This window comes from Macaca fascicularis, chromosome 1, assembly GCF_037993035.2.
Source record: "Macaca fascicularis isolate 582-1 chromosome 1, T2T-MFA8v1.1".
In the NCBI taxonomy this organism is placed as follows: Eukaryota; Metazoa; Chordata; class Mammalia; order Primates; family Cercopithecidae; genus Macaca; species Macaca fascicularis.
Window position 1 is genome coordinate 201056991 of NC_088375.1, and position 27007 is coordinate 201083997.

A 27007-nucleotide genomic window follows, 5' to 3' on the forward strand; every position below is an offset into this window, starting at 1 on the left:
AGGCAGCACAAAGGCCCCTAGGCAGAAGAGAAAGGAGCAGGAGGAAGCGTCTCATGCCTGGAAAACCCCATCTCCACGGCCTGTTGCTTCCAGGAGCCTGCTCCTAGCCCATGTCAGGAACAGGATTACAGTGACTGAGGCCCAGGAGGCAGAGAAATAGGTGGGTAATGGTGTGGGCCTGGAGTCACAAGGTCTTGGGTTCAAACCCTAGCTCCAACATTTAGTAGCTATGTGGCCACAAGAAGTCTTAAAAAGTCACTGAGTCTGTTTCCTCATCTGTAAAATGTGCATGATAATACCTGTGCTCTCGCAGGTTTGAGGATTAAAGGAGAAAATGCAGGTGAAGCATTTTGCACAATGCCTGGCCCATAATGAAAGCTCAATAAGAAATGTCATGTAATCAAATACCATGTCCTGTCTACATTCTTCCCCTCAGAAGGATACCTCAGGTGGCTGTAACTGTAGGAGTCTGGGGGCAATAGTGATGTTCTCGGAATTGGTCATTTCTTCATTTTAAGGAGTGTCACTGATAAAGCCAAGGATAAATGGGCAGAGTCCAAAGTCCCTGGGAAGAGGGGACTGAAGAAGTTGAGCAAGTTATGGGGGCCCCAGCATGGATAGGCACACGGAACGATTCACCACAAGAAAAGGGGGCGGGCTGCAGCTTTGGGGCACTCCTGCCCTGGTGCTGTCAGTCTTGCACTGGAATTGCAAGATGGTGGCTTCTCCTTTGGGGCCTGTTGGCATCTTCATTTCCACAGAGGCTGAGGGGTCCTGGGGAAGATGATATGAACAGAAACTAATTCCAAGAACCCCAAATCTTCTAGGCATGCAAGATGGTACCCTAGAGCTGGCCTGAAATGGAGAGGATAATGTCCTGTTTTCTCCGTTTCCCACCTGAAATTTGTCAGTCATTGTAGAGTTAACAGATATCAAAGAGGATTGAGGGATAGTTCTCTAAAATTATGGTTAATTGAAGAGATTTCCGTAGAACTTAAGTCGATCGTAAATAAAGTCATAAACTTGGAAAGGCAACTCTCAGCATAACACACCTGCACCTCAGAATATGCATGACTTAATGGTGGTGCAAAATGCCCATTGCCAGAGAAGGAGAAAGAGTGTAAATGAATATTTTAGGACTATAGTGTCAGCTGAAGGTTGTATTTTATGACTCTGGAGTTGTAACCATGGAATATGATGCCTTGTTTAAAGTGTGAGAAAACCTCCAAACAGCTTTTGCAGGATCTTCAATCAAAACAGGATGATGCCAGGGCCAGGGTGTCAGATGAGCCCAAGAGGCAGGGTTGGCTAAAATGGTAAAGGTGCCACCTTAAGGGGAGACTGGTAGCTCTGGCCAGAGGATCTCAAGTTCTCAAGTCCTCAGTTCTAGCACAGTCCAGAAATCATTGCCTACAGTTGGGAAGTTTGAAAATCTCGGGATGGCTTACCAAACCACTGTCAAGCAGGGATGTGCCTTATAGCAGAGGAGACCACCATCCTGGTACCAGAGAGACTCAACTGAAATCTTGACTCAGCCACTTCCTATGTGACCTTGGGAAAGCTACTTAACCTCTCTGAGCTTCAGTTTCCTGTTACATTTATTTGTTCAGCAGATATTAGTCAAGTGCCTGCTATATGCCAGGAAATCTCCTAGGTGCTCGGGACAGAACAGACATGGCTTCTGTTCTCATGGAGTTTACTATCTACATGTTAACTAAGTAATGACATAATTGATCAATTAATTATGGAAAATCATTAATGATGGCAAAATATGTGGTACTCAGAAAGTATATGATGGGGGAGGGGTTATTCTGTTTCTATAAAGATCATTGAGGAAGCAGCACTTGGATTGGGACCTAAAGGCGGAGGGCAGGGGGCAGTCAGGCCCAACGAGATAGGGAGGAAGTTTCCAGAAAGAGAAAATAACACTTTCAGAGACCCTGGAGCAAGGCAATGCTTAGTGAATCAGAAGAGCTGCGAGGAGGCCAGGGTGGCTGCAGATAATAGGGAAGGAGAGACTGGCATGAGGCAAGGCCCTGTAAGGTCCTTGTGAGTCATCGGGTATTCCACTTTATCCTGAGTGACAATGGGGGTTATTGACGGTTCCAGCAGAGAGAGTGGTGTAATCAGGCCCATGCTTTCCAGTATTACTCTGGCCTCTGTGAAGAATGGATAGAGGCTGCAAAGCAATCCACAGATTCAATGTAATCTGTATCAAAATACCAGTGTCATTTTTCACAGAAATAGAAAAAACAATCCTAAAATTCATATGGAACAACAAAAAAAGCCTGAATAGCCAAAGCAATCTTGAGCAAAAAGAACAAAGCTGGAAGCATCATGCTACCTGGCTTCAAAATATATTACAAGGCTATAATAACCAAAATAGGATGGTGTTGGTATAAAAACAGACGCATAGACCAATGGAACAGAATAGAGTCCAGAAATAAATTCACATACTTATAACCAACTGATTTTCAACAAAGGCACTACGAACATGCATTAGGGGAAGGACACTTGCTTCAATAGTGCTGGGAAAACTGGATAACCATATGCAGAAAAATGAAACTAAACTCCTGTCTCTCACCATATACAAAAATCAACCTAAAATGAATTAGAGACCTAAACTTAAGAACTGAAACTATAAAACTACTGGAAGAAAACATAGGGGAGTTATTACAGGATATTGGTCTAGGCAAAGATTTTATGGCTAAGACCTCAAAAGCACAGGCAACAAAAACAAAAATAGACAAATGGGACTATATTAAACTAAAAAGCTTCTACAAAGAAAAAGAAACCATCAACAAAGTGAAAAGACAACCTGTTAAAGATGAGAAAATATTTGCAAACTATTCATCTGACAGGGGACTAATGTCCAGAATGTGCAAGTAACTCAAACAACTCAACGGCAAAATAATAATAGTAATAATCATCCCATTAAAAAGTGAGCTAAGGACATGAATAGATGTTTTTTCAAAAGAAGTCATAAAAATGGCAAACAGGCATATGAAAAAATGTTCAACATCTCTAATCATCAGGGAAGTATAAGTCAAAATCACAATGAGATATCATTTTACCCTAGTTAGAATGGCCATTATTAAAAAAGCAAAAAACAACAGATGTTGGCAAGGATATGGAGAAAAGGGAGCCCTTATACTTTGTTGGTAGGAATATAAATTAGTACAGCCACTATAGAAACCAGTATGGAGATTTCTCAGAAGACTAAAAATAGAACTACCATATGATCAAGCCATTCCACTACCGAGTATTTATCCAAAGGAAAGGAAATCAATATATCAAAGGGATACTTACACCCCCGTGTTTACTGAAACATAATTCATAACAGCAAAGATATGGAATCAACACAAGTGCACATCATTGGATAAATGTATAAAGAAAATGTGATATACATATATACACACACATACATGGTGGAGTACCACTCAGATGTTAAAAAATGAACTTAGCTAGGTGCAGTGGCATGCGCCCATAGACCCAGTTACTTGAGAGGCTGAGGCGAGGGATCTCTTGAGCCCAGGAGTTCAAGTCCAGCCTGGGCAATGTCCAGCACAACTCTATCTCTATTTCTTTTTTTTAGAAGAGTGAAATCCTGTCATTTGCAGGAACATAGGTGGAACTGGAGGTCATTATGCTAAGTAAAATAAGCCAGGCACAGAAAGACAAATATCACCTGACACTCATACAAGGAGTTAAAAAAGTGGATCTCATGGAGGTTGAGAGTAGAATGATTGATAGTTCCAGAGGCTGGGAAGGCTGTGTGTGTCCAGGATTGGAGGATGTAGGGGATGAAGACAGGTTGGTTAACAGGTGCAAACACACAGTTAGGTCAGTGGTCCTCAACCTTTTTGGCACCAGGGACCAGTTTCATGGAAGACAGTGTTTCCATGGACAGGAGGTGGGGGATGGTTTCAAGATGAAACTTCCACCTCAGATCATCAGGCATTAAATAACTTGCTCAACACTCCCTCCTGCTGTGCAGCCCAGGTTCTAACAGGTCCCAGTCCACGGCCCAGGGGTTGGGGACCCCTGAGTTAGGTAGAAAGAAGAATAAGTTCTAATGTCCAATAGCAGACTAGGGTGACTATAGTTAAAACAACGATGTATTGTATATTTCAAAATAGCTAGAAGAGAGAACTTGAAATGTTCCAACACATAAAAATGATAAACTCTTGAGGTGATGGATGTCCTAAATCCCCTGACTGGATCATTATACCTACCGTGTTAGGCTTTTCTTGCATTACTGTAAAGAAATGCTGGAGACTGGGTAATTTATAAAGAAAGGAGGTTTAATTGGCTCATAGTTCTGCAGGCTGTACAGGAAGCATGGCATCAGCATCTGCTCAGCTTCTGGGGAGGCCTCAGGGAGCTTTTACTCATGACGGAAGGTGAAGTGGGAGCAGGCACTTCACATGACCAGAGCAAGAGCAAGAGAGGGAGTGAGGGAGAGGTGTCACACAATTTTAAACAATCAGATCTCGAGATGACTCACTCACTATCACAAGGACAGCACCAAGCCATGAGGCATCCCTCCCCATGACCCACACACCTCCCACCAGGTCCCACCTCCAGTACTAGAGATTACATTTCAACATGAGACTTGGGAGGGACATTCAAATTATATCACCTACTGTACATGTCAAAAAATAACACATATACCCCATAAAAGTGTACAAATATTTTATAGCAATAAAGCTTTTTAAAGGAGTGCTCCAAGATAATGTTCTTAATGCAAAAAAAAAAAGTGTGTGAAGTGATTGATATGTTAATTAGCTTGATTTAATCATTCCACAATACATACATATATCAAAACATCACAGTGTATTCCATAAGGACATACAACTATTGTCAATTAAAAATAAAATTTTAGAAACTGCAAAACCAAAAGATGGATGGGCTGGAGGAGGAAGGAGGCTTGGAGACCAGGAGGGGGCTTCATGGCTCTGGTTAACTTGGAGTGTGACATGGCTTGGGGTAGAGCAATGGCAGTGATGGCGGGGGACAGAATTGAGAGCCACTTAGATGACTGCCAGGTGAGTCTCTTGCTGGATGTGGGGGTGCGGGAGGAGTTGAGGATGTCCCCTGAGCCTCTGCCATGAGGAAGTGGTTGAATAGTGCTGACACTCCAAGATGGGAAAGTCTGGAAGAAGGCTAGGCTTCTGGGAGGAAAGGATGAGACTGATTTTGGTTGGGTTGGGTTTGAGAGCAATGGGGAATATCTAGTTGGGTTTCTAAGATTGGAGGTAGGCAGAAGGCTCTGGAGTCACTGTCTTTCCCCCAAGACCTGCGTTTCTTCTGGAATTCTTTGTTGTCCACCTGGTTGTGCAGTCCAGATTAAATGAGACCATGTGGACCAAGGGCCTGATTAGAGACTTGGCCACACAGAGTGGCTGCGCCTGCTCTGCAGCTCCTGAGCCACTCCCTCCCTCTAATGTTTCTCTTTGGTCCCTGCTCACTTTCCACCTGAGTGCCCCTCCCTTCCCACCTTCTCTTCTTTCAGGTATCTTTGCTTCTGCCTGCTCCGTACATGTCTGTTCAGTCCCCAGCCTTCTCCACTCCTGTGGTGGGAGGTTCCCTCTTTGTCCTGCTGATTCCCTGCCTCACAGTCTCTGGGATCTCAGACCCATAGGTATCCCCATCTGTTTATTCCCCAGGATCTCACACTCAACATGGGAGTAGGGAAGAGCAGGGGAGGAAGGGCCATCACTCTTCCTGCAGAGCTGCATCTCCTCTAGCGTCCCTGTCTCCGCTCTCTCCTTCACCATCCATTTTCTGTTGGAGACCTCACCCTCTCATTCCTCCACAGCCTGCCTCCTAAATCGCTTCCTGCTGCTTCTCTTTCCTTCCTCCCTAGTTGCAGCTTTGATGATGGGAACAACCTCTTCTTCGTTCTCTGTCTCTGGTCTCCCTACCGGCCACCTTCCTCGGACACCAAACTATATCATTCATCCATTACTACGGGACCAAATCATCTTTCTAAAATAGGTCTGGACTTGTACTTCTTGCTGAAAACCCTCTTCTCCACACCTACCGTGACTCCCCTGCACCTGCAGAGGAAAGTCCAAACACCTCGGCAGCCCCATCAAGGCCTTCACCCAAGCAGCGTGCCCTTCCAGGCCTTCTTGCCTCTGAGGGCCTGTTTGCTCTGCCTGGAACCCCTCTATTTCTTCCCTTTGAGCACACTCCTACACCTTTTTGAAGGTTCGGGGTAAAAGGCCCTTCCTTCACCATGATCCCTTTCCCCAGTACAGTCAAGACTCAGCCATTGTGCCCAGGGCTGAAGACAGTTCCACCTGGTGTAGTGAGCGCCAGTGACAGGACTGTCGGGAACCAGTGGGCCCAATGCTTGCTGGGAACAACATTGACAAATCTCTCGTTTGTTGGCTGGCTCCTGTGGCTTATCTCCCTGGTAATGTTCACGGTGAATTTATTTACATCAGAAGGAGACAAACTCTGCCTCAGATGTCAGACATCATAGCCTCCTGCCAGAGAGATACTCAAGGCAGAAATACTGTGCAACTTGATAAAACGAATCAACAGCACCCCTAAACTGGATTTAAAGCCAAGCAAGGCCAATCTTGCCTACCTTCTCCCCCTTCCTGCTTCCTGGGGCCTGGGCAGCTGGGTTGGGGTTAGCAAAGCAGGAAGAGGGGAGGAGAATAGAACCTCAGCTCCTCTACTTGGCATTCAAGGACCTTCACAGTCCAGCTCTTGCCGTCCTGCCCAGCCCAGCTCTGTCATCTCTGCATGTCCCTTTCCGTTCAGATGGCCCTGCCTAATAAGTCCCTAAACATGCCACGATCCCCAACTTCAACTGTCCTTGCTGTTTTTCTGCCTAAAACACCCTCTCCCCTGAGGTTTACCAGGCAGGCAGCCCTCAGCTGATGTATGCTGCCAGCTCAGTGTTGGAAACGAAGCCAGACTCTGACTATGTCTCACTGTTACCACCTGGTCTAAGCCACCATCGCCTCTCACTGGATTATCGTGGTAGCTTCAAGAGGCCCCCAGCTTCTTCCTTTGCCCTCTTTGGTCTGCTGTCTACCTGGCATCCCAAGGGATCCTGTTAATACACAAATGACATCATATCATCCTTAGCCCAGAACCCTCCACTGGCTTCTCAACTCATTCTGAGTAAAAGTCCACATCCTTACACTGGCCTCTCAGGTCGCCCTGCCTCTTAGCTCGGAAGCCCTGCCTCTACTAACCTCATCCCCTGCCACTTTCCTTCTTCTTCCTGCATTCCAGCCCCTTGGGTCTCTCTCTCTCTCTCTCTCTCTCTCTCTCTCTCTCTCTCTCTATATATATATATATATATATATATATATATATATATCTCTTTTTAGATGGAGTTTCTCTCTTATTCCCCAGGCTGAAGTGCAGTGGCACAATCTCGGCTCACTGCAACCTCCACCTCCTGGGTTCAAATGATTCTTCTGCCTCAGCCTCCTGAGTAGCTGGGACTACAGGTGCACGCCACCATGCCCAGCTAATTTTTTTTTTGTATTTTTAGTAGAGATAGGGTTTCATCATGTTGGCCTAGCTGGTCTCAAACTCCTGACCTCAGTTGATCCACCCGCTTCGGCCTCCCAAAGTGCTGGGATTACAGGTGTGAACCACCACACCCAGCCCTTCGGTCTCTTGATGCTCTTCAATGGTGCCAGGCCTCTGCTCCCTGTGGCCTTTGCATTTGCTGTTCCATCTGCTGTGAATGCTCTTCCCCCAGATAACCATGTGACTCCCTCTCTCATTCCTTCAAGTCTTGGTTCAAATGTCAACTTCTCAGTGGGGTCTTTCCTGACCACCCTTTCTGAAATGTCCATACCCCCACTTCCAACACCAGACACCCCATTTTCCTCTGCACTTACCACTTCATTTACCATAGAGTTAATTATTTATCTTGGAGTTGTCTTTATCCTTCTGATCAGAATGTAAGCTCTGGGAGGATAGGAATTTTTGTTTTATTCACAGCTGAATCCCCAGCACCTAGAACAGTGGCTGACACATAGTAGGTGCTCAGTTAGCATTTGTTGAGTGAATGAATGAATGAGTGAATGAATATTAATACAAATTCTGTCTCTACCATAAAGCCCTTCCTACCCATGTGCTATCACTGCGCCTTGAGCATCCCTGTCATAACTATTCTGTGTTGCCATTGCTGGCTTGCCTGCCCACCTCCTCTCTCAGAAGAACTTGAGAGCAGAGAAGAAATCAAGCTTTTCACATTGTAGTGCTGGCCCTACCCAGTATTTGGCCCACAGTAGGTGCTCAGTTAATGGGTGTAGGAGGGAAACCTTCATAAGCACCCACTCTGGGAGAGTAGGTGTATTTCTTACATTTCTGCACTCATACAAACTTAGAAGTTAGCAGTGAGAAATGCTATGAGTTGGCTCATGATTGTCTTGACCCTGTAAAGAACATTAATAAGAGTAGTTCAGAACTGCTAAACAAGATCACTTTTATCTCTAGCCCAGATGGCTCCTATAGATCTGTTAATCTGATCTCACCATTGGAGGCCTCACAGACATACCCATTTCTACGTGTCCAAAACTGAACTCCTGGTTGCCTTCCATACCACAAGGAGCTCCCTTCCTGGGTTTTCTGCCTCAAGAAATAGCACCTTTCATCCATCCAGATGTTTATACCAGCAACATGGATTTTATACCTCCTAGTTGCTGATTCCTGGAGATTCTCCTTCCTAAATATCTCTCAAATAAATCCTTTCCCACCCTCCACACGACCTTAGCTCGATCTCATCCAGCCTCACCTGGACTTTGGTGACTTTGGTGATACCAAGAGCATCCCATGTGCTTCCCTGACTCAGACCTCCTTTATACCATAGCGAATGTTCTTTCTAAAATGCAAGTTTAATCATATTTCTTCACTGCCTTTGATCCTTAAGATGAAATGGAAGGAAAAAGGAGAACTTTGCATTAGCATCTACCACATGTCAGTCACTGGCTAATACTAGTTACTGTCACATTAACTATCTAATTCAGTTATCACAACAGAGAAGCAAACTGAGGCTTAAAAAAATAAATTTCCCAAAGTTATGCAGATGACTGGGAAATTGTGGAGCCTAAATTCAAATCTACACCTTTCTTACCCTAAAATCCATTTCCTTTCCAATGCACTCCCCTGTCTCCAAATCTTTTTGGCTCAGTGCTCTCTGCCTTGTGACTTCTCCTACATGCCATTACTATCTTGTATTATTCCTCTTTTTTACCCTGTGATGAGCCATCTAGAGCTGTTTATCTTAGACATGCCTTGCACATTCATATTTCTCTGCTTATGACCATTTAGTTCCTTCTTCCCTGAAATGTCCTTCCCTTTCTTCTCTATCTAGTGAACTCCTACTCATTCATCAAAACCCAGCTCTAATGACATTTCCTCTGTTAAGGCTTCTCAGATGGACTCATCCAAACAAAGTCATTTGCTGCTTTATCTATGTCCACAAACTGTGAATTGTACTCTTGGGAGACAGAAGGATGTACTGCAGGTAAAGCCCATGGTGAGTGCTAGGGGCTTGAAAACCAGACTACTCATGTGAGCCTCTTGTCTCTGTGCCCACAGCTGATGATGCCTGTGGTGGGACCCTGCGGGGCCAGAGTGGCATCATCTCCAGCCCCCACTTCCCCTCGGAGTACCATAACAATGCCGACTGCACATGGACCATCCTGGCTGAGCTGGGAGACACCATCGCCTTGGTCTTCATTGACTTCCAGCTGGAGGATGGTTACGACTTTCTGGAAGTCACTGGGACGGAAGGCTCCTCCCTCTGGTAAGCACAACATCCCCTTCATTTCCTACCCTATTCTCTGCAACTGTGAATTACTAGGATGCTTACAGTCTCCTCAGCGCCTGGACTCACAGCCAGAGGCCTCTTAGCCTCTTCCGTATACCTACTGTTACAGTCCTTTCATCTCATCCTAATGAAAAAGCACTACATATTTTTAGAGCTGGGATAATTTTTATAGCGATTTCAATATCTGATTTGAAACGTGTTCTTGCTGAAGAATTTTATGATGGGTCTTGGTTGAATAACTTGCATTAACACTAAAAATGTTCTGGTCTCAGGATGTGGACAGGGTCTAGTAAAATGATTTGAAATATTGTTCCATTTCTGGAAGACATATGCATAGCATCCAAAAAGGGACTAGAACCATAAGTGACCATTGCTGACACAAGAACATTTTTAGCCTTAATTCTTCCCACTCCAGGGGTCCTGAGACATCAGAAAGGCATTATGTCTCGGTGTCTGAAGGGCTAAAAAGTGCAGGCTCTTCTGTAGTGTGCTCCGTGGAGAGTCTTGGTTGTTGATGGGTTAGGGAGGATATGAGTTATTGAAGATTTACAGCCATCGTGTCTTGTCTCCCAGACTTGGGCTCGCAGGATGTGCTCAAACTGAGCATGGCTTAAGGAAGTATCTAGCTTCCTGTTTGGGTGATAAGCATCACAAGTGGTGTTGTGGCATTTGGAACACTCTCTTGTATTGTCATTGTGGCTGTGTTATCAGGAGGACTTTTGTTAGCACATCAGGAGCCAATAGAAGGATATGTCCAGGTGTACTTCAGACAAGGATGGGGCATCATTGGAGCCTTAGTTGCTGCATGGTGTCAGCTGAAGGTGGGGATTCCACTTCCTGGCGTCAGGCGGGCATCGCGGCATTGGCTCCCAGGGGGCGCCTTGGTGGGAATAGCAGTTCTGGTGGAGGCCCTGGGTGCGGGGCTGGGCCAGGCCGAGGCTGGTGGGGCCACGCTCCAAGAGTGGATGGACGGAGGGGATAGGAGTGGGTGGGAGGAGGTGTCACTGAGGATTCTGAGCGGAGCAGAAAGTGGGTGTCTGCAAGAGTCAGAGAAGACAGAGACGTGGCAGTCAGTGGGAGTAGGGAGGAGGAAGATGGGAGGGAGAGGAGGAAAGGAGGGGAATGGGGCACATTTATTGCACACCTTCCCTGTGCCAGGTTTCATGGTGGTAGGAACACCAGTTGAGTGAGACATGGTTTTTTAAGGAGCTCATTGTCTATTAGGTAAGAAAATCAGACAAACCATGGTAGGAGCCAAGTGTGACTATTAAATATTTAAGAGGGATAAAGGGGGAATGGATTCTTCCCAAATATAGGCTCAGATTTGGGAACTAGTGTAACCAGAAAACTCGTTTCCTGGTGCAGTGGAAGGTGAGCCAACATGGGATTCAGAAGACCCTGGTGTCACCGCTAGCTTGTCACAGGAAACTGGCCAGGTCATTTCCTACCCTGGTCAGAGGGCTGAGAGAAGCACAGGTAAATGAGGACAACCTGCTCTGTGGGGGGTGACAGTCTATAAACTAGTCCAAGAGCAAAAGCTGGTGATTTTAAGCTAGGAGTTGGGTTGAAGGTTTAGGTGAGTCTTCACTCAACTGGAATCCTGATGACCTACCCAGTGTGAAGACCCTTGGACCTCTGCCTCTTTTTGTAAAATACCTGTTTACTGATTGTAAATGTAATGCATGTGCTCCTTGTAGAAAACATGGAAAATCGACAAAGGTATGGAAAAATTCAAATTATTAAAATTTTGATGTACTCCCCCTTGACCTTTTTTCTTGGCCTAGGTCAAGCTAGCTGGCTATTTATATATATTTTAATGTTACCAAATTAGGATCAAAAAATATCTGTAGTTATATATTTTTAGCTAATCATTGTGTCATGAAATTTTTTCCTGTACCATCACAGATGCCTCCAAAATATACAAGGTCTGATAGTAATATCATTTGTTGACCCTTTACTACCAATATGTGCCAGACAGGTTATAAGTTCTTTAGAGCTGTAATTTCATTTCATCTTTATAAAAATTCTATGAATATGTAGCATAGTTTTCCTCCTTTTACAGAAGAGGAAAATGAGGCCCAGAGAGTTTATACTACCAGCTTGAGATCACACTGGTGAGTAAGGAGCAGAGCTGGGATTCAACCCCAGGTTAGTTTGATACTAAAGCCTGTCTTCCAAGCCATGACAGCATACTATTATGCTATTAACATGCGATATCTGTCATGGGTTTTCCAGGCTATGTAGCATTCCCTTGTACGTCTGTAGCATAGTTTACTCATCAGACCTCTTGTTAGGTGGTTCCCAGGTTTTCACTTCTATAAACAGGTGCCAAGATGAATATCCTTGCCAGTTCCCTCTCTTCCAGTCCTAAGGCCTTTTCCACTCACTTGTTCATCCGCGGGCCAAATGGTCTCCTATAGCTTCTGCCCTCCAGGTGTGAGTCTACACATTGTCCAAACTTTTGGAGTGAAACAAATCTGAAAGAGTTCCTTTTCCTATTAAGTCACTCAGTGAGGAAGGAATTAAGCAGAGGAAATTGTTAGGGGAGTCATTCAGAACTCTTTGCTATAAGATTAAATTATAATTATTTACAGGGTTGGTGTCACCACTGCCAGGCAGGATGCATTTGTTGTTCTAATTTATACTTGCATAGCAATTATGGATAAACAAACTTGGAGGCTCAGGATGTATGTGTGGGAAGAATCAGCTCTCTCCCTTGCCCCTCTCCTTTATGGATCCCTGGATTCCTGTAAAGGTTTGATGCTGCTGGTTTATGAGTATACCGCTTTTGTAAGCATACATTAAGATTTCAGGCTGTTCTCTTGCATTCTGTGCCAAGGCATATAAAAACAACAGATCCCATTAGCAAAGATGGATTTGGACAACTGGGCACCCCCTTCACCTATCAAGAAGACAGGAATTCCTTTGAAGGAAAAAGCATCCACTACCTCCGTTACCAGATAACAAGTTCCCACTGATTCAGAAGGGCGAGTGGCATGCAATCTCCCTGACTCCATTTCCCTACTCTTCTCCTCCCCCTAAATGGGATAGCAACAGGAGAGTTTAAATTAGGGCTTCTGGACTAGTAGAATTTCCAAACAATTGGCGAAACATGGGATTGGTCATTTTTTATTTTGCCAAGTAAGGATGTTAGAAGAAAACCTGCCAACTCCTCAGAATATTATTCATAAAACAAAGGACAATTCAAAGCCAAAACTGTGGCAGGAAGTAATCAATTGGAAGTGTGCTGACATCATGAAAGATAAGGTGGGGGGAGCACACATAAATAACAGTGTGTGCCCATCACCGGAGTGTCCAACAGTATATATGCAGCAATCAGTGGACCAATTCTCCCTGTTCTGCTGGTCCCGGACCAGCCTTTGGGAATCCAACAATACATGTTTTGAACAGGAAAAAGCTGTTACTATGGTGAGCACTGGACCCTGTAGCTCTGACATGTTGAGAGATTCGCTAGTATTTTAGACTTACTCCCCCTAAAAGTTAATTGCATTTTTGTATGTGTGACCATGAGCAAAAGCTGGGCTTGGACTGACTGAGGGTTACAACCCACAGAGAAGAATTGGTATTACACCCTGACTACACATACATGTGTGCAACCCTCACCCCAACACACACACAAACACACACACACACTGGCAAATCATCTCTGACACATACCTTTCCAAGTCGCTGCCAAATTCACATCACCAAGTCATCCCCTGCCTCCAGACCACCTTAAGCACATGTACACACCTGCCCCTCCTTACACACAGTTCCATTTCCAGTTCAATATAGGAGCCAGATTTTCTCTTACTGACCCTGCTGGAGGGTGGAGGTGGTGGTTCTTCCTTCTCTGCTCTGCTCTGACCCAGTCACTTGGCGCTGACCATCATGGAGCTCCATTCCTTTCCATCACATTCTAAGGAAACACTCTCACCTTTGCTAAGCTTCCTCCTGAGGCCCCAGGACTTTTTTGAAGGACTGGGACTGGCAATACAGAAGACCCTTTTAACAATATGGGGATGTAGGTCCCTGGAGGATATCAGGATCCTGTTATACTGAGTACAAGTGGTCTCCAGCCCATCACAGAACTGGCCTCTCCATTGGTGGAGAAAATCAGCCAAGTGAAGACCCCTGAGAAGCCACTAGATCCAGAATCTGTCTCCTCCTTCCTCTGCCTCATACCCAACGCTCTCCATCTGAATCTCTCCAGAACCTTCCCCAGACTAAAAGAAAGGAGGGAAAGCCAGACATCCTCTCCTAGAATACGGGAGAGGAAGTTTGTGCAGTTTCTCTGGAATTAGATATCGAGCCTGCACCATGGCATCCACCTGGGAAGGGGGCAGGCTTCGGAGTCAGCAGATAGACTTGGGCTCAAAACCAGCTACCTCTCAGTAGTTGTGTCATCTTAGGATATTTACCAGCTTTTCTGAGTCTGTTTCCGCATCTGAAAAATGGGTCTCCGTATACCAACCTACAAAGCATCTTGAGAGTGCACAATGTGGCATATGCTGCCTGGCTCACCATAGGTACAATACTCCTGGGATGAGGCTTTGAGAAGAAAAGAGTAAGATGAGGCAACCGCAGCAATTCATAGCCTTGTTGACCTCATTTTTGGTGGTCCCACTGAAGTCGACATATGAGCTTTCTAGCCCAGTGGCATCTCACCAGCAGAAAGGCACAGCCTGGCTGCCCTGGTTCTATCTAGCTTCCAGGGGAATTGCCTGGAAACTCAAAGAAGGTTAATGTGAGGAGAATCTCTGGGTGAGACTGGAGGATGTCCTTGCAAAAGTCAGAAGAGGGGACAGTGATTCTGTTGGAACTATCTTCCCAGAGCTGCACTTGGCAAGCACGTTATGGATAGCATCACTTCTGTGTCTAGATCTAGCCCCAGACTGGCCAGTTAGCTGCTTTGTTAGAAGAGCAGAAGAGGACCGGATGCGGTGACTCACACCTATAATTCCAACACTTTGGGAGGCTGAGGTGGGTGGATCACTTGAGTCTAGGAGTTCAAGATGAGCCTGGGCAACATGCATAAACCCATCTCTATAAAAAATACAAAAATTAGGTGGATGTGGTGGCATACACCTGTAGTAGCTGCTACTCAGGAGGCTGAGGTGGGAGAATCACCTGAGCCCTAGAGGTAGAGGCTGCAGTGAGCTGAGATTGTGCCACTGTACTCCAGCCCAGGAGACAGAGTAAGACTCTGTCAAGAAAGAAAGAAGGAAAGGAGAGGGGAGGGGAGGGGAGGGGAGGGGATTGGATTCTACCAACGCAGCTACCACTAAGAGCTCTGTGCAGGACTAGGAAAGCAGAGACACTCCACAGTGAGTCAGGCACAGCCCCTACACGGGGGTGCTCACAGAGTAGGTGGATGGGGACCATAAGTATGGAGAAGGCATTCAGTAGACAACTACCAGAGATGGGAGGGGCATCTCTTCCTGGCCCCCCTCGCTCTCTCTGGACCATGTGATTGGAGGGTTCTACTGGGCCTTCTTCTCTCCTTCTTTCCTCTGCCCCTCCCCAAGGGGCAATTTCTTCCTACAACAGGGAAGGCAGGCAGGCAGAGTCTGACTTGCGCTCAGAATTGAAGCCACCCTTGTCTTGGGGGCCAGTGGAAGTGCCAGCCTCAGGAATGTTTGTGGGGTGTGTATGGTTTGGGGGACATCCAAAGCTCCTTCTCACCTGTGGGATTTCTGTGTAGATCCTGGAACAAACCTCTGCCCCTCCAATTTCCTTGGCTGTGACTCTGTGGGTCAGTTTCGGCCAGTGGTTCCCACTCTCTTCCTCGCCCTGGCCACCGTACATTGATTTTCCTTTATATCTGTTTCACTCTGATCACCCTGAATGGGCTCTGCCTGCCCATTCTCTATGTCCCCACACTCCCAGGCCCAGTCCCCACAGACTTGTGTGCCAACAAACTCCACCACCATTCAAAGTAGGAAAAGAGAGGAGAGCACCTCCCAGGGGTCAGAGGAGAACACTGTCCTGGGGCAGGAGACCAAGGCCTCAAGGCAGAGGCCGCACTTGAGACAGGTCGAGAAGGATGCATACCATTTTAATATAGGAGATGAGGTGTTGGGAAGGGCATTCTTCTAGGGCTTCTGCCTAGTCCTCCTGGCCAAAATGTGGGAGTTCCTTGATCCCTGGGAGGCAGTCCAAGAAGAAATGGTCCCCGAAATTCTCTAAGGAAGGTGCTCTCCACCGTGCACCCACCCCGGGGCTCTAGCGTCTACCTTTGAGCCTAGGCATCTCCCTCCACCTGCAGAGGAATAGAATGCCTGCTCTATCTGCCTGGACTTCCCAGATCCTGGCCCTGTGGCCACTGGGTAGACTTTGGCTGTTTTTGGAAAGAGAATTTCCCTGGAAACCAGGCTCAACCTACTCTGTAGGTCTAGCAACTAACCCCTTTGAGTTTCATCATTAAATTTCCTTAATTTCATCCCTCCTTTTCATGTCCTTAGAGCTTTGATGGATTTGCTTCACTCTGTTCCCTTCATTCGTTTGCTTTTGTTTTTGTAGGTGGCGATACAAAAACTCCTGTCTATTCTGCAGACGTTCACTTTGAAAATTGTGCTAGCAACACTCTTTCTCCTCTTGAACGATCTTGCTTTAGTTATTAGGCATTTTACACATGGAAGTTGAGCCAACTAGAACCATTTGATCTCAGCAACTTTTAACTAGATATTTCATTTAAGATCCTTTAGATCCAGATAGAGTTAGAACGAGAATTGCACGCCAGTGGAGATTTGTTAATAATAACTATCCACTTATTTATTTATTCACATATACTTTATCAAACCATTGGTTTAGCTCATTCACGTTCTTTGTTAGTTTTCCCCTATTTATTTTCTGTAATCATTTGTTGAGACTCTTCTATGAACAAGGCTCTCCTAGGTGCCAGAGGGACAAAGCCACAGTCTGGGTTCCTAAGGAGTTATTTATTCCTTCCACAAATGTTTATGTAATAGCCAAGCACCGTGCTGGACCCTGAAGCTCACAGTTGGGGCAAAGAGGCAGAATATAATTAAATGCTTTGCAATATCATGTGTTAGGTGCTTTTCTAAGAGGTATAAAGAAGTTCCCCTAGGAAATAAGGAGAAATGTAATGGCCAGGATTCTTTGGGTTTAAGAAATAGAAACTCACCTCCAGCTAACTCAGGCTACAAAGGGAATGTGCTGGCCTCTGTAACTGAAAAGTCCAGAACTTGACTTCAGGCGGCGCTGGACCGAGGCATGCAAATAATGTTTCTCCCTGTCCTGAGGTTTTGCTCTTTTGTGTGTTAGTTTCATTCTCAGGCAGGCTTTCCCAAGAGATGGCAAAGGTGACCACCCTCAGCTCCCTATAACCTACCTGTCTTGGCAATCCCAGCAGAAAGGGAGCATATCTTTCCTAATGGGTCCTACAAAAGCCCTCAGATAAACCTTGGTGGACCAGCCTGAGTCATGTGCCCACCCCTCAACACCAGTGTAGCCAAGGGATGTCCTCATTGATCTCAGATCATGTGACTGTCCGCCCTCCCCAAAACTCAGGCTGGGAGTGGCAGCCCTGGCAAGACCGAAACTAAGACTGTCCTTCAAACAAGTCATCAGCCTTCCTGTAAGAGGGTGGTGATGCTGGAAGGGCTCAGAAAAATTAGTCCCACAGGATGATTTTTGATTTGAACTGAGGGGTAAGATTTTGCCATTGGCATGGAGCCAAAAAGAGCCCGGGTGTGTTTGGGGCATTGCAAGTCAGGTGCAGGAGCAAGGGAGGAAGAGCAGGACACGAGACCCAAAGTGAACACAGGAGGAGCGTGGACCAGGAGCAAGAACCCTGCCCCTTGTTCATAAGCCAGAGAGGATTCCATAAGCTATGGAAAGCTATTAAGAGACTTTAAGCAGGGAGGTAAAATAATCATTCTGAATTTTAAGTGGGTGAAACAGGAAGGCCCAGAAATCAGCTATAAAACTTTTTGTGTAACTCCGCAGGCAAGAGAATCCAGCCTTGAAGTGAGGCAGCTGTGAAGGGGTAGAGAGGAGGAGGGGCTGATGATTACCAAGTTTCTGGCTGAATGACTGTGGTGGGGCCATGTACTGAACAGAGGAACGCAAGAGAAGAAGTGGGCTGGGGTGGAGTGGGGAATGGCAATGCCCATTGGTCTGTCCAGCACAAAATGAGCACTAATAGGGAAGTCAAGGCTGCAAGAAGGAAGAAGATAAGGCTGGACGTGCAGGGACACAGCTGCCCTTGGTAACTAATTCACAGTCATTGGGATAAGACTGGTGAGGGTGGTCAGATGAAATCAACAGCTACACCTGAAAGCTTGGTGTTCAGTACCCTGGCAGGACCATGAGCAGTCATCTTCACAGTGAGCACCAGCATCATCTTTCATCAGGAAAATCTCCTTCGTTATGGTCACTGTCATCTCACCGTTTCATCTTCATTACCAGCATCTCTCTATCATCATTCAGTCATTCAAACAAGCTACTCAGGCCCTTCTCCTGCTTGACATTGAGCTTGGCACTGGGAACGCAACGGTGGAGAAGACAAGGCCTCTGCCTTTGTGGAACTTATGGTCTATTTGGGGGAGACTGAAGTTAGTAAAAGATTCAAACATAAATGTAAAACGTATGACACACGTCATAAAGGAAATGAACAGGATGGAGAATAACAGCAGTGGGGACCCTATTCTGAATCTGACCTCTCTGAGGAGGGTAGGATTTAAGATGAGACCTGACTTTTGAGAAGGACTCACAGGGAAGAACTCAGGCAGCAGCCTTCCAGGCAGAGGGAACTGCATATGTAAAGACTTATCATTTCAATGTCCTATTTGCTCCTGAACTTCGTCCATGGAAGTAGCATAGATCTGGTACCTGTCCTCCGAGATTTCCTCTTTGAATGTCAGGAGCAAGGCAGAGTCAAGGTCTCAAGCTAGCAGAGACACTCAGAAAACAGCTCAGATGGTGCATGACTAAGGATGCTGAACCCTTGTTGGCTGAGCTGGTAAGCAAATAAGGCCCATTCTAACCGAGCCTCAGACCTCCTGCCTTCCTGTGGGCTTGTGACGCCCTTGCTTCTCTCTCCTTCCTTGACACATCGCAACTCTTTAAGTCACAGTAAGTAACTGTCCTTTTTTGATGGAGCCCATGAAATTGCATCTGCTGTATCCCATCAGGAGCCAGGCCATAAATAACCAGCCCTTTAAAATCTCATCTCCCGTATCTCTTGGATACAAGCTCTGCAGCAGAGCAGTAGGAAAGGATTAGTGCCTTAGCATGCTGCTGGCACAAATGTGTCCGGAGGGGTGAAGGCCAAGGCTCCAGCACTCTCTATGGAGTATCAGTGTGACTTCCTTGCTTCCACTAGTGAGAACTTGCTCTCAAAAAGAGAACAAAAGCCACAGCTGGGAGGAGCAGGAAGTGAGCCGGTGGTGTCGCAGTAGGCACAGCGGCTCTGCTAAAGCTTGTGACTTGGCAAAGTTCTGTGCATGGGAAGCTGAGGTCGGGCAGCTGGCCTGCCCCCCACGGGTCTGACTGCATGCAACAGGTTTGTACTAAGTGCCTCGTCTGCGAGGAGGCCTGTGCCAGGACTGCGAAGGGCACCAGACAACAAGATGCTGTCCTCGACCTCTCTTGAGGCGCTGCCAGATGCCTGATGGTGCCGCTAAGACAGATGGAAGGAGTTGTTCTGGGCCCTCCGGAGCCCCTCGTTCTGGCAAGACCTGTCTTCTGGAATGATGTTGGTTCATTCCGAATGTTCAAGACCCCCTCCTGGTCTTTGTTTTCATGTTTGGCCCCGAATGTTTGTTCCACTCACTCACTCAGCTTAACCTACGCGGCATTTCACGTTGGTTTACCTCTCTCCTGCTGTTGCAGCCACTTCCCAGGTTCCCAAGACTGAATTAAGTCTTTGGTTCTATCCCTTAGTCTGTTCTTTTTTTTCTTTTCTTTCTTTCCCCCCCCTTTTTTTTTTTTTTTTTTTTTGAGCTGGAGTCTTGCTCTGTCACCCAGGCTGGAGTGCAATGGCATGATCTCGGCTCACTTCAACCTCCACCTCCTGGGTTCAAGTGATTCTCCTGTCTCAGCCTCCCAAGTAGCTAGGACTTCAGGCACGTGCCACCACCCCCAGCTAATTTTTGTATTTTTAGTAGAGACGGGGTTTAGTAGAGACCATATTGGTCAGGCTGGTCTCGAACTCCTGACCTCAGGTGAGCCACCACACCAGCCCAGTCTGTACTTCTTTTCATCCTAGTTTCTCTTTATCCAGTGGCTGATGAGTGACATCCATAGACTCACCAGAGAGGCAGGATTCACACAGAAAACTAGCAATGACAGTCCGGTGAAATGGCAAAATCACCATTTCACGCATGGTGAAACTTCAACAGTTCAAATTCACATATGGTGGATCTCAACAGTTTGGGTCATTTGGGGAGGGAGAGGGCAAAGTTTCTTTGAACAAAATGAGGTGGCTTCATGGAGGAGGTAGATCTCTAGCATCCCTGGGAATTTCTCAGCCAAGCTTCTTGAAGAGTGGTCTACATTGGCTACCTTCAAGTCTTCTCTCCCCATTCATTCCTTACCTACTTCACTCCCACTCTTCAACCCTCCAGCCTCCACCTGAAATCATTCACATTAAGATAATCATCAAAGGGCTGGGCGTGCTGACTCACACCTGTAATCCCAGCACTTTGGGAGACTGAGGCGGGCAGATCACGAGGTCAAAAGATCAAGACCATCCTGGCTAACACGGTGAAACCCCGTCTCTACTAAAACTACAAAAAAAACAAAAAAAATTAGCCGGACGTGGTGGCAGGTGCCTGTAGTCCCAGCTACTCAGGAGGCTGAGGCAGGAGAGTGGGGCAAACCCGGGAGGCGGGGCTTGCAGTGAGCTGAGATCACGCCAGTACACTCCAGCCTGGGCGACAGAACAACACTCTGTCTCAAAAAAAAAAAAAAAAAAAAAGATAATCATCAAATAACCATCCCCACCCCTACCCCATTCCAAAGACTACCATTTCCAATTACCAATGCCAGAAGGCGTTTTTCAGGTCTCACCTTCTGGACATTTCTGCATTACTTTACACTGTCAGTCATTTTCTCCCCTGGGGGCTCTGCTTTCTCCTTGCCTTCATGCCACTCTTTCCTTCTGTGTCTCCTTTGATGTCCATTCCTTCTTGCTGTGCTGCTCTGCTCACTCCACGCATCTCCCAGGGTAGTCTTACCTGCTCTCAAGGTTTCAGATACCACCTATTTCCTCCCAAATATGGCTCCCTAGCCCAGCCTACCCACTGAGCCAGTCAAACTGTAGAGCCAGCTACCTGATGGACATCTCCACTTTGGTGGACCACCAATATCTGAACTTAAGTTGTCTCAACTTTGCTCATAATTGACCCACAAAATCATCAGTCTGTATCCTTTCTTAGTTTATGGTACCATTAGCTACCTAGTTATCCAGAAATCTGGGAATATCCCTATTTAATCCCTCACTCTCACCAGCCACATTCAATTAATTGCTAAGTTCTCCCAATATACCATATCCTTTCCATCATTTCTACCACTTCCTGAATTAAGCCCATCATGTTTTCTTCTTTGAGGGAGGTAATAGGCTTCTTCGTGATCTCCCAGCATCTTGGCACTGTCCAAGTCATTCTCCTCACTCCTACCAGAATGGCTTAATTAAAATGCAGATCTGACATGCTACGCCCCAGGCAAAAGCTTTCAATCATCTTCTGTTGTCTACAGAATAAAATTCAATCCCTTGATAGGGCACACAAGGCCCATCTGGATCTAACCATTGCCTAAAGTAATTGCCCCAGCCTCACATCTTGCCACTTCCTTCTTTAAATTTCATTAACCCTAAAACTCAGTGGTATAATATCACAAAGATTTCTTTCTTGCTCATGGTACACATTTGTGATAAGCCAATGGGAGTGGCTCTGATCCACATCGTCACACATGTGGGTACTCAGGCTGGAGGGGGTTGCACCATATTCTTTTTTTTTTTTTTTTTTAATATACTTTAAGTTCTAGGGTACATGTGCATAACGTGCAGGTTTGTTACATATGTATACTTGTGCCATGTTGGTGTGCTGCACCCATCAACTCGTCATTTACATCAGATATAACTCCCAATGCAATCCCTCCCCGCTCCCCCCTCCTCATAATAGGCCCTCGTGTGTGATGTTCCCCTTCCCGAAACCAAGTGATCTCATTGTTCAGTTCGCACCTGAGTGAGAACATGCGGTGTTTGGTTTTCTGTTCTTGCGATAGTTTGCTGAGAATGATGGTTTCCAGCTGCATCCATGTCCCTACAAAGGACACAAACTCATCCTTTTTTATGGCTGCATAGTATTCCATGGTGTATATGTGCCACATTTTCTTAATCCAGTCTGTCACTGATGGACATTTGGGTTGGTTCCAAGTCTTCCCTATTGTGAATAGTGCCGCAGTGAACATATGTGTGCATGTGTCTTTATAGCAGCATGATTTATAATCCTTTGGGTATATACCCAGTAATGGGATGGCTGGGTCATATGGTACTTCTAGTTCTAGATCCTTGAGGAATCGCCATACTGTTTTCCATAATGGTTGAACTAGTTTACAATCCCACTAACAGTGTAAAAGTGTTCCTGTTTCTCCACATCCTCTCCAGCACCTGTTGTTTCCTGACTTTTTAATGATAGCCATTCTAACTGGTGTGAGATGGTATCTCATTGTAGTTTTGATTTGCATTTCTCTGATGGCCAGTGATGACGAGCATTTTTTCATGTGTCTGTTGGCTGTATGCGAGTCTTCTTTTGAGAAATGTCTGTTCATATCCTTTGCCCACTTTTTGATGGAGTTGTTTGTTTTTTTCTTGTAAATTTGTTTGAGTTCTTTGTAGGTTCTGGATATTAGCCCTTTGTCAGATGAGTAGATTGCAGAAATTTTCTCCCATTCTGTAGGTTGCCTGTTCACTCTGATGGTAGTTTCTTTTGCTGTGCAGAAGCTCGTTAGTTTAATGAGATCCCATTTGTCAATTTTGGCTTTTGTTGCTATTGCTTTTGGTGTTTTAGACATGAAGTCCTTGCCCATGTCTATGTCCTGAATGGTATTACCTAGGTTTTCTTCTAGGGTTTTTATGGTATTAGGTCTAACATTTAAGTCTCTAATCCATCTTGAATTAATTTTCATATAAGGAGTAAGGAAAGAATCCAGTTTCAGCTTTCTACTTATGGGTAGCCAATTTTCCCAGCACCATTTATTAAATAGGGAATCCTTTCCCCATTTCTTGTTTTTGTCAGGTTTGTCAAAGATCAGATGGCTGTAGATGTGTGGTATTATTTCTGAGGACTCTGTTCTGTTCCATTGGTCTATATCTCTGTTTTGGTACCAGTACCATGCTGTTTTGGTTACTGTACCCTTGTAGTATAGTTTGAAGTCAGGTAGCATGATGCCTCCAGCTTTGTTCTTTTGATTTAGGATTGTCTTGGCAATGAGGGCTCTTTTTTGGTTCCATATGAACTTTAAAGCAGTTTTTTCCAATTCTGTGAAGAAAGTCATTGGTAGCTTAATGGGGATGGCATTGAATCTATAAATTACCTTGGGCAGTATGGCCATTTTCACAATATTGATTCTTCCTATCCATGAGCATGGTATGTTCTTCCATTTGTTTGTGTCCTCTTTTGTTTCACTAAGCAGTGGTTTGTAGTTCTCCTTGAAGAGGTCCTTCACATCCCTTATAAGTTGGATTCCTAGGTATTTTATTCTCTTTGAAACAATTGTGAATGGGAGTTCACTCATGATTTGGCTCTCTGTTTGTCTGTTACTGGTGTATAAGAATGCTTGTGGTTTTTGCACATTAATTTTGTATCCTGAGACTTTGGTGAAGTTGCTTATCAGCTTAAGGAGATTTGGGGCTGAGATGATGGGGTTTTCTAAATATACAATCATGTCATCTGCAAACAGGGACAATTTGACTTCTTCTTTTCCTAACTGAATACCCTTGATTTTTTCTCTTGCCTGATTGCCCTAGCCGGAACTTCCAACACTATGCTGAATAGGAGTGGTGAGAGAGGGCATCCCTGTCTTGTGCCAGTTTTCAAAGGGAATGCTTCCAGTTTTTGCCCATTCAGTATGATATTGGCTGTGGGTTTGTCTTAAATAGCTCTTATTATTTTGAGATACGTTCCATCAATACCAAATTTATTGAGAGTTTTTAGCATGAAGGGCTGTTGAATTTTGTCAAAGGCCTTTTCTGCATCTATTGAGATAATCATGTGGTTTTTGTCCTTGATTCTGTTTATATGCTGGATTACGTTTATTGATTTGCATACGTTGAACCAGCCTTGCATCCCAGGGATGAAGCCCACTTGATCATGGTGGATAAGCTTTTTGATGTGCTGCTGGATTCGGTTTGCCAGTATTTTATTGAGAATTTTTGCATTGATGTTCATCAGGGATATTGGTCTAAAATTCTCTTTTTTTGTTGTGTCTCTGCCAGGCTTTGGTATCAGGATGATGTTGGCCTCATAAAATGAGTTAGGGAGGATTCCCTCTTTTTCTATTGATTGGAATAGTTTCAGAAGGAATGGTACCAGCTCCTCCTTGTACCTCTGGTAGAATTCAGCTGTGAATCCATCTGGTCCTGGACTTTTTTTGGTTGGTAGGCTATTAATTATTACCTCAATTTCAGAGTCTGCTATTGATCTATTCAGGGATTCAACTTCTTCCTGGTTTAGTCTTGGGAGAGTGTAAGTGTCCAGGAAATTATCCATTTCTTCTAGATTTTCTAGTTTATTTGCATAGAGGTGTTTATAGTATTCTCTGATGGTAGTTTGTATTTCTATGGGGTTGGTGGTGATATCCCCTTTATCATTTTTTATTGCGTCTATTTGATTCTTCTCTCTTTTCTTCCTTATTAATCTTGCTAGTGGTCTATCAATTTTTTTGATCTTTTAAAAAAACCAGCTCCTGGATTCATTGATTTTTTGAAGGGTTTTTTGTGTCTCTTAACTCCTTCAGTTCCGCTCTGATCTTAGTTATTTCTTGCCTGCTGCTAGCTTTTGAATGTGTTTGCTCTTGCTTCTCTAGTTCTTTTAATTGTGATGTTAGAGTGTCAATTTTAGATCTTTCCTGCTTTCTCTTGTGGGCATTTAGTGCTATAAATTTCCCTCTACACACTGCTTTAAATGTGTCCCAGAGATTCTGGTATGTTGTATCTTTGTTCTCATTGGTTTCGAAGAACATCTTTATTTCTGCCTTCATTTCGTTATGTACCCAGTAGTCATTCAGGAGCAGGTTGTTCAGTTGCCATGTAGTTGAGCGGTTTTGATTGAGTTTCTTAGTCCTGAGTTCTAGTTTGATTGCACTGTGGTCTGAGAGACAGTTTGTTATAATTTCTGTTCCTGCACATTTGCTGAAGAGTGCTTTACTTCCAATTATGTGATCAGTTTTGGAATAAGTGTGATGTGGTGCAGAGAAGAATGTATAATCTGTTGATTTGGGGTGGAGAGTTCTGTAGATGTCTATTAGGTCCACTTGGTGCAGAGATGAGTTCAATTCCTGGATATCGTTAACTTTCTGTCTCATTGATCTGTCTAATGTTGACAGTGGGGTGTTGAAGTCTCCCTTTATTATTGTATGGGAGTCTAAGTCTCTTTGTAAGTCTCTAAGGACTTGCTTTATGAATCTGGGTGCTCCTGTATTGGGTGCATATATATTTAGGATACTTAGCTCTTTCTGTTGAATTGATCCCTTTACCATTATGTAATGGCCTTCTTTGTCTCTTTTGATCTTTGATGGTTTAAAGTCTGTTTTATCAGAGACTAGTATTGCAACCCCTGCTTTTTTTTGTTCTCCATTTGCTTGGTAGATCTTCCTCCATCCCTTTATTTTGAGCCTATGTGTGTCTCTGCATGTGAGATGGGTCTCCTGAATATAGCAAACTGATGGGTCTTGAGTCTTTATCCAGTTTACTAGTCTGTGTCTTTTAATTGGACCATTCAGTCCATTTACATTTAAGGTTAATATTGTTATGTGTGATCTTGATCCTGTCATTATGATGTTAACTGATTATTTTGCTCGTTAGTTGATGCAGTTTCTTCCTAGCATCGATGGTCTTTACAATTTGGCATGTTTTTGCAATGGCTGGTACTGATTGTTCCTTTCCATGTTTAGTGCTTCCTTCAGGGTCTTTTGTAAGGCAGGCCTGGTGGTGACAAAATCTCTAAGCATTTGCTTATCTGTAAAGGATTTTATTTCTCCTTCATTTATGAAACTTAGTGTGGCTGGATATGAAATTCTGGGTTTAAAATTCTTTTCTTTAAGAATGTTGAAGATTGGCCCCCACTCCTTTCTGGCTTGGAGAGTTTCTGCCGAGAGATCTGCTGTTAGTCTGATGGGCTTCCCTTTGTGGGTAACCCGACCTTTCTCTCTGACTGCCCTTAACAGTTTTCCTTCATTTCAACTTTGGTGAATCTGACAATTATGTGTCTTGGAGTTGCTCTTCTCGAGGAGTATCTTTGTGGCGTTCTCTGTATTTCCTGAATTTGAATGTTGGCCTGCCTTACTAGGTTGGGGAAGTTCTCCTGGATGATATCCTGAAGAGTGTTTTCCAACTTGGTTCCATTTTCCCCCTCACTTTCAGGCACTCCAATCAGATGTAGATTTGGTCTTTTCACATAATCCCCTACTTCTTGAAGGCTTTGTTCATTTCTTTTTACTCTTTTTTCTTTAGACTTCTCGCTTCATTTCATTCATTTGATCCTCAATCGCTGATACTCTTTCTTCCAGTTGATCGAGTCGGTTACTGAAGCTTGTGCATTTGTCACGTATTTCTCGTGTCATGGTTTTTATCTCTGTCAGTTCGTTTATGGCCTTCTCTGCATTGATTATTCTAGTTATCCATTCTTCCATTCTTTTTTCAAGATTTTTAGTTTCTTTGCTCTGGGTACGTAATTCCTCCTGTAGCTCTGAGAATTTGATGGACTGAAGCCTTCTTCTCTCATCTCGTCAAAGTCATTCTCCATCCAGCTTTGATCTGTTGCTGGCGATGAGCTGCGTTCCTTTGGAGGGGGAGATGCGCTCTTATTTTTTGTATTTCCAGCTTTTCTGCCCTGCTTTTTCCCCATCTTTGTGGTTTTATCTACCTTTGGTCTTTGATGATGGTGACGTACTGATGGGGTTTTGGTGTGGGTGTCCTTCCTGTTTGATAGTTTTCCTTCTAAC

The 27007-nt window shown here is 44.8% G+C and overlaps 1 protein-coding gene across 14 annotated transcripts in view; it reads left to right on the plus strand.

Moving 5' to 3' along the window:
* Nucleotides 1-27007, plus strand: part of CSMD2 (CUB and Sushi multiple domains 2) — a 650869-nt gene that overhangs the window by 236770 nt on the left and 387092 nt on the right. For all 14 annotated transcript variants that reach the window (XM_045375140.3, XM_045375143.3, XM_045375139.3 and 11 more), the window contains exon 5: nt 9586-9793. In XM_045375140.3, coding sequence (XP_045231075.2) covers nt 9586-9793 — 208 coding nt within the window. The remainder of the gene's footprint in view (nt 1-9585; nt 9794-27007) is intronic.